Raw genomic sequence first — 8,105 nt, 5'->3', positions numbered from 1 at the left:
TATCAAATATCAAGAGATGTCAGTTTTATGAGTGGGAAAACAGCCAGGAAAGGGGACAACATTTGAAATGTAAATAAAAATATCCATTAAAACATTCTATTCCATTGATCTGACAGTCTGTCTCTATACCAATCCCATGATGTTTTTATTGCTACTGCTCTGTAACAGCTTGAAGTCAAGGATGGTGATTCCCCCATAGGCTCTCTTATTGTGGAGAATGTTTTAACTCTCCTGGGTTTTTTTGTTACTCCAAGAGGATTTGAGAATTGTTTTTTCTATCCTTGTGAAGAATTGAGTTTGAATTTTGATGGGGATTGCAATAAATCTTTTGATTGTTTTTGATAAGATGGCTATTTGTGCTGTGTTAATCTTGCCAATCTGTGGGCATGGGAGATTTTCCATCTTCTGAGATCTTCAAATTCATTCTTCAGAGACTTGAAGTTCTTGTCATACAGATCTTTCATTTGCTTGGTTAGAGTCACACCAAGAAATTTTATATTATTTGGGACCATTGTGAAGGGTGCCATTTCCCTAACTTCTTTCTCAGTCTGTTTATCCTTTGAGTAGAGGAAGGTTACTTGCTAAAGTTCCTTATTAGCTGTAGGAATTCTCTCCTGGATTTATTTTGGCTTTTTCATAAATACAATCCTATCATATACAAATAGTTATATTTTGATTTCTTACTTTCCAATTTGTATCCTTTTGAGCTCCTCTTCTTACTAATTGCTCTGGCTAGAACTTGGAGTATTATACTGAATAGATGGACAGATTGGACACCATTGTTTTGCCCCTAACTTGAGATTGGTTCAAGTCTCTCTCCATTTAGTTTGATGTTGCCTATTGGTTTGCTTTATATTGTTTTTATTATGTTTACCTATGGACTTTGAATTGTTAATCTCTCAAATAGTTTTAACACGAAGGTGTATTTTTCAAAGGCTTTTACAGCATCTAACAAGATGTTCATATGTTTATTTTTCCCTTGAGTTTGCTTATGTAGTGGATTAAGTTGATCGACTTCCATATGTTGAACCATACCTGGATCCTAGGATGAAGCCTAACTATTTTAACATGGGGAATGATCATTTTTATGTGTTCCTAAAGTCAATTTGTGAGGAATTGATTGAGTATATTAGCATCAATATTCATGAGTAAAATTGTTCTGTAGTGCTTCTTTATTTGTGGGTCGTTGTGTGATTTATGTATCAGTGTAAGTTTAGTTTTATAGAATGTATTGGGTAGTGTTCCTTCTGTATCTCATTGAAAGTATGGTTTGAGAATATTGGGATTTAGGTCTTCTTTGAAGGTCTGAAAGAATTCAGCAAAATACCATCTGATCCTGTCCTTTTATGTTTGGGAGACTTTTAATGACTGCTTCTATTTCTTTAGGAGTTATGGGGCTGTTTAAGTAGTATATCTTATCCTAATTTAACTTGGATACCTATTGTTGGTCTAGAAAATCATCCATTTCACCAAGATTTTCCACTTTTATAGAGTATATGATTTTACAGTAGGATCTGATTTTTTTTTTTAATTTCTTCAGTTCTGATTCTATGTCTTTAGTTACAATTCTGATTTTGTTAAATTGTATACTGTCTCTATGTCCTCTAGGTAGTTTGACTAAGGGTTTATCTTGTTGATTTTCTTCAAGAAACAGCTGCTGGTTTCGTAGATTCTTTGTACAGTTCTCTTGGTTTCTGCTTGGTTGATTTCAGCCATGAGTTTGATTTCCTGCCATCTACTCCTCTTGGATGTATTTGATCTTTCTTCTTCTAAAGCTTTCAGGTCTATGTCTTCTGGGGTGTGTAGAATAGAGTTCACTGATGTTGAAAGATATTAAGGACTAAAGACCGTTGATTCTTGTTAATTTTGTTGTCAGATGTAGAATTATTTTGTAGTTATTTTAGTTCCTTGTGAGAAGTCTAATTTCTTGGATTTCTTCAGGGTAGTTCCCCTTCACGGGTTGGGTTTTTAGTTCTGTTATTTTCTGTATGGCTGTATTAACAAAGGAAATATATTGTTAAATTTGGTTTTGTCATGGAATATCTTGTTTTTCTATCTATGGTGACTGAAAGCATTGCTGTGTATAGTGGCATGAGCCTGCATTTTTCTTCTACTAGGATCTGTATGACATTTGCCTAAGTTCTTCTGGCTTTTAGAATCTCTGTTTATAAGTTGACTGTAATTCTTTAAGGCCTGCTTTTATATGTTACTTGATCTTATTTCCTTACCACTTTCACTACTCTTTCTTTGTTCTGTTCATTTGGTGTTTTTGTCCTGGGTGTGTCAGAGTTCCTGTAAGTCATGCTGCCTATAAGATCCTATTATTCTGGTGTGTTTGAGTTACTGGGAATCAAGCTTCTTCTCAGTTTTGTAGGAGTGGGTTGGGGAGCCAGAGCCCTGGGACCACTCCAGGCACAGGTGTAAACCAGAAGGAATGCATGCCTCTGTTTAGGGAATGTCCTTGTGTTGTCTATGTCCCAGAATGACCAAGTTAGACCCAGTATTGGTGAAGATGTTCTGCCTTCACCTGTATTCTTGGTGTGTCACACTTCCTGGGAGTAAATCTTACTCTGGATGTTGTTGGAGTGGGTGGGGAGCAGAAGACCTAGGTTTGCTCTGAGCACAAGTGCAAACTGGAAAGAGGGGTAAATATTAATTACTAATTGCTTCAGGTACTTTTTCTAGGGGGTCGCTGTGATACCTTAAGACGATCTTCCCCAAGGGCCTTAACTGGGGCTAGTATACTTGTATTAACTTGTTTCATTCAGCATATTCTCTAAAGTATTCAGTTCACAGTATAAAACTAATGATAAGATTCTTAAATTTAATTTAAGATAATTAACCTTTAATTCAGATTCTAAATGGGCAAACTATTGAAAGAATTCATGAATTAAAGATAACTTAAGTTAAATAAATAAATGAAAATAAAATTCCCTTCTCATCAGTATGCAAAACACAACCATTTGAAATTAATCAAAGACATTCATAGGTGGAGAGCTGATTCTGGTATTACATATTGATATTTAAATATTTTGGACACTAATGCAAATAGTATAATATGAAAATTGTTTCATGTTTTAAAATCTCCAGTGCCAAGTTTTAAATAGAAATTATGTGTTTCAGGCTGTGTGTCTTTGGGATTACCTGATACAATGTACCCCAGGCTCTATCACTAGATACCAGATGTTTGGCCTAAAAAGATCCTTTAGGAGCTTGTGACTTGTGTCATCTAAATTCATACGAGACTTTTAGGAGTCCTGAAAAACTAGCACTCTAAGCTTTCCACAATAATGGCTACCACAGTATGTTTAGCAAAAAAAAAAAAAAAAAAACTTCTCCAGAAACTTGAGAATTAAATCATTACAGCATATAACAGAAGAGCCCAGGGAGGAACACCGGATATTAAGCAAGGGCTCAAGAATACCCATGAACTATGATGATAGAGGTAACTCAAAAGTGCCATTTAGAATGTTCTGAGGAAAATAAGAATTGAATTTCTACTTTGATTTTCAGGGCCAATAAAAGTTTTACCACTCAGAAAAACAAAAGAATTCAATATTGGAAAGCAGAGGAGGAGAGCAAGGTCTAGTGATAGGAAGGTCTAAGCTGAGAAGCCAGACAAGTGGCAGAAATCCTAAATGGGTATGGGTGAGGTAACTAGTGTACTTAAGGGCTTGAAGTTGGCAAGAATCAGAATAGTGAGGTAAACAAAAGAGGATTGCATTCGGAAGGTGTGGCTAAATAGGAGGTTCATCATTTAAGGTAAAAGATGTGTGCTTCCTGCCCAGGCATCTTGAAACCTCTTCTCCTCTGAAGTTCCCCTTCCATATCAGAGAAGAAAATGTGCAAAACCCTATGTGGCACACAGTTTTTACTGGCCAACTTTGTCCTGTGTCTGAACTTCAGCGATGTAACTGCAAAAAGAATCTGTGAACGTATTGAAATGTTTGCGAGAAACTTCATGGAAAAAAACAAGCTGAATGATGTATATGATGTGTTCAAATATCTTTACAACAAGTACAGTGATGACCCATATCTCAGCAACATAAAAAATCAGTCATTCACCATGATCACATGGGTAAGTACTTCTACCAGAGTGAGAGACACTGTTGATAAGTCCATGTGTAGCACTAACCATTTTTTTAGTCTATTACTACAATCTTTTCTGTAACCATGCTTGTATATCTCCAATATACAATATTAATTTTCTGAAACAGATGGCAAAAGGAAGGTCTCATCACAGTACAAATGAAATAACGCATTCTTATTACTAAAGTGTATCCACAGAATTTCATTATTTATACCTGAATTCAAAGGACTCCTAACAGATAGTATCCACACACATACCAGAAATGCTGCACAACGAAAAGTACTAGTATACAGTGGGAGCTCTGCATCTTATAATGTTTAAATTTGCTGATAGTAAATAGGAACCGATGCGGTTCTATTTCACAGTTAGCATAAAGTATCCTCTAATTTGTCTAAATGACATTTAATACCAGATGCCAATGTACACTGTTAAATGAAAGGCCATAAAATAGGACAAACAGACACACGAACATTTATTATTGAAGAAGGAATTTTTCAAACTCTTTCAAGTACTTCTGTTTGTGTGTGTGTGTGTGTGTGTGTGTGTGTGTATGTGTGTGTGTGTGTCTGTACGTGTGTGTGTGTGTGTATGTGTGTGTGTGTCTGTACGTGTGTATTGTTTGGGGCAAGTATGTCAGTGTATATATGGAGGTCATAGATGCCTTTGGTTACATAAATATCTTTTTATGTCGATGGGGATATGGGAAAAAAATTGGTATTTCAGCTTTATTAATTGCATCGTTCCTTACTACAATCTCTAGACAGCATAATTCTAAGTATTATTATGGGAAATGAAGTTTCCCTCATACTACTGATTATGGGTTCATAGCATCCTTGTTGATCCTGCCTCGCTTCTGTCCACTGTTACATGTAGTCATGTTTGCTTCATCCTTCTCACTGTCATTTAGTGCAAGGGGCTCCTGGTATGTGTGTTTATGTCAATATGTTTTTCTGAGTCTCTTGATAATAACAATTTGTGTACTTCAGCACACAATGGGACTTTCTATATGGTAAATATTCCTATCAGGAAAATGAAGAGTCATAGAACTTGCTCTGATAATATCCCACTTATTTCCTTCTTGTAGATGACCACTGACATATACACCTAGGGCAGACTATGGCTCCCACATTCCCTGTTCAGCTGTGCTTTATGTACACAACTTGAGGTGGTTTTCTAATATGTATGTTGAGAAAGATTCCATCCCACAGTAAAAAACGATCATTTATTCCATGCCGGATGAAGATGCTGTTATCCAAAAAAATTGGTTGACAGTGGCAAAAAACAACAAAAAAAAAATGGTATCACTCAGTGATGCCATAGACTTCCTAGATGTTAAATGTGCTAAGTGAGAACCTACAGAAAAAGAATTTAAGGGTATATTTCCAAACGTGCATATGTGTCCTTCTTACCAATTCACCATGCAGAATGAGCCAAATTTCGATTTGTGTGGAGACCTCTAAAGTTCAGGTAAATTCATCTGAGCAATTACCAGCACGGAATTTGTAGACTTGTATTAACAAATTAACCTGGAGATTCTATATCCTTTTTCACAGTGACCTTGGAATGTTCTTGGAGCACCACTAAGGAACTAGAGTCCTAATTTTGAAAAAAAAATAATACATTAGGACCTATGTTCCATGGAACTAGTCACCAACTATGAAGTATGAACACCTTGTATGCTACATCGTTCAGCAATTTAGTGTCAACCCCTGCAACATACAACTGTCAGTAGATTTGTTAGTCAAGGCACAAATACACCACTTTCCAAAACCTGAGTAAATATTAAAATTATAAAACTAAAAAAAGCAAAATGTGCAATCCAAACATATAACAAAGATACCTATTTTTCAGTGTGTATCTGAGTCAAATTGTAGACAAAGGATACTCGAGGGACAATTGTCCTTAATCATGGTTTCAAAGGACAAATTCTATATTTCAGCTTGTTATCCTCCAGGAAATATATCTGAGATTCCCTCTGCAATGAATATATAAGTTCCTATTTGTTACCTGCACAAGCAAGTGACTAAAATGCCGAGAGATATGTTAGCATCAGTGATCAAATTTAGAATTGAGACACTCACAGGCTCTATTTATTTGACCTAAAATTTTCCCCTTGTGTGAAGCATTCCAAATTCTGTTGTCCACTGAAGGAAGTAAAGTAGGAAAACAAATGAAACCGATGCTCTGTGTTAAATGTAGCTACTAATGGTGATCATTAGGTGACAAAACCAGCCTGAAACCTTTTTAGAGTTACAAAGTGTGACTACCTCTTATCCCAAAATCAATAGGATCATTCACTTCATGCTGCATTCTAAAGCCTTCCCTTCTTCTCAGAGCAGATCATGTACTGGTAATGGTTCTTACCTGTCCTTATGGTTTCTCTTACAGGCTGATTCTACCTTACTAACAATATTGAAACATGTTAGTCCCAGCCTTCACCTTGGGTGTCCCATTCCTTCTATTTTATAAAGATGTACAAAAAAAAAGGTTCTGAAAATCATCCTGTTGGAAGTAGTTTGTGTGTGTGTGTGTTCCGATGGCAATCATATTGACATGGATCCAAAATAAAAGTGTTAGCTACAAAAGTAAATTAAAGCATACATGTAAATGAAAATACAGAACCACACAACAATTGTGTTCTTTTCTTCATAGGGATTTGGTGAAATTGAAGTGGTTAAAACCAAATGTAGAAGGATTGAGATTGACTTCTACAAATGTAATTTCGAGAGGGAATCCTATTACGTAAGAGTGCGTATTTGGTAATGCCTTGTTTCCTGACAAGTTGGGCAGGGTGGCAGAGGTACTATGGTCATGCATTTGTATAGATATATGGATATTTTGAAAAAATGTGTGTATTGGAGGGAAATATGTAGAAATGTAGTTATTTATGAAGGGCTAGACCTGGGGATGAATATACATGAACTTGTGTATTAGAGTAAGGATATGCGCACAAATCATAAACTTAAATGTTGAAGTGTTTGCCATTAAACTCTTCATACTGAGCAGAAAACCTTTTGTAAGTTGGTGTTCCTCTCTGGACTAGAGGACCCTTTTCAAGGACTTCCTTTGGAGATGATAATTAGTTAACCTGAGCTTCAGCAGCTTTCCATGTGACCATGAAAGAAAAGAGCCCCAAACAGGACAAAGGCAACCATGGCTGCCACTTAAACTTTTCCATATGTATAGAGTAATTTCTGGCAGCACCATAACTCTCAGATATAATCCTTTCATTCCTAACTACATTGAATGGAATTTATTTTTTCTCTTTTGTCCTGTATCTTTCTTCTTCAACAGCAAAAGACAACTCATAAAAAATGGCCATAAGTCAAAGAACCAGTAGTTTGAGCATCAATTTCTACAAAGATGAGTTATTTGTTGTGTGAGGAATGATCCATGAAGCTAAAGAATGCTAAAACAAATGATAAACTAATTATTTTAGTTACAAAAGGTTACTGAAAAGAGAAACTTACCAATGAGAACTGATGCTATTAATCCTGTTCCTTTTCTAAAGCGGACTCCTGGAGAAAAAATGTACTATATAACATTGCCTGGAAGTGTCAGATGCAGGAAGCTCCTATCTAAACTGGTCAACTGTCCCTTCGAAGAACAAACAGAACAGCTGAAGGTATGAACACTAAGTGACTCCTCTTGTTGAAAGAATCTTGTGAAAATTAGGACCAATATATAATATCTGAGAAGGGTTTTGTACTAGTGTTTTATGCTTTTGGCAAGGTAGTATAAATTAAGTGCACAGGAAAAGATCATGTGCAAACATTTGAAGAGAGAAAGTGGAGATTATCAATAAATAAAACAGATACACTTGTTGAGTGCCTCCATTCCTCAAAAGTAGCACTGTGCACAGAAGAGGAGGAAGATTTCATAACAATATTCTCCATTTACTTGGAACTTTACTACAAAGGGTAGGATTGAATTTTTGCTCATTGACAGACTATAAAGAGTTGTGGAGATGGTTGCTTGTCAGAGGAGAGTCTTTTACTCCCAACGTCACCCTCAT

General features: G+C 35.9%; 1 protein-coding gene across 1 annotated transcript; it reads left to right on the top strand.

Annotated features, from left to right (window-relative positions):
• Window positions 1-3,841: 3,841 nt before the first annotated feature.
• Cst2l (cystatin 2 like) lies at window positions 3,842-7,721 on the top strand. Its single transcript, XM_063285209.1, has 3 exons — window positions 3,842-4,078; window positions 6,743-6,832; window positions 7,602-7,721. The coding sequence occupies exons 1-3, from the start codon at window positions 3,842-3,844 to the stop codon at window positions 7,719-7,721; spliced, it is 447 nt and encodes a 148-aa protein (XP_063141279.1).
• The last annotated feature ends 384 nt before the right edge of the window (window positions 7,722-8,105 follow it).

This window comes from Rattus norvegicus, chromosome 3, assembly GCF_036323735.1.
Source record: "Rattus norvegicus strain BN/NHsdMcwi chromosome 3, GRCr8, whole genome shotgun sequence".
Lineage (NCBI taxonomy): Eukaryota > Metazoa > Chordata > Mammalia > Rodentia > Muridae > Rattus > Rattus norvegicus.
Note: the sequence above shows the minus strand (reverse complement) of the source record. Positions and strands in the feature narration are given on the sequence as shown.

What these genes read in the sequence shown, in the direction of transcription:
- Cst2l (XM_063285209.1), top strand. Translation starts at nt 3,842, where the DNA reads ATGTGCAAAACCCTATGTGGCACACAGTTTTTACTGGCCAACTTTGTC. An exon ending in CATTCACCATGATCACATGG is followed by an intron (nt 4,079 to 6,742) that starts GTAAGTACTTCT and finishes TTTTCTTCATAG; the next exon opens with GGATTTGGTGAAATTGAAGT. An exon ending in TCGAGAGGGAATCCTATTAC is followed by an intron (nt 6,833 to 7,601) that starts GTAAGAGTGCGT and finishes CCTTTTCTAAAG; the next exon opens with CGGACTCCTGGAGAAAAAAT.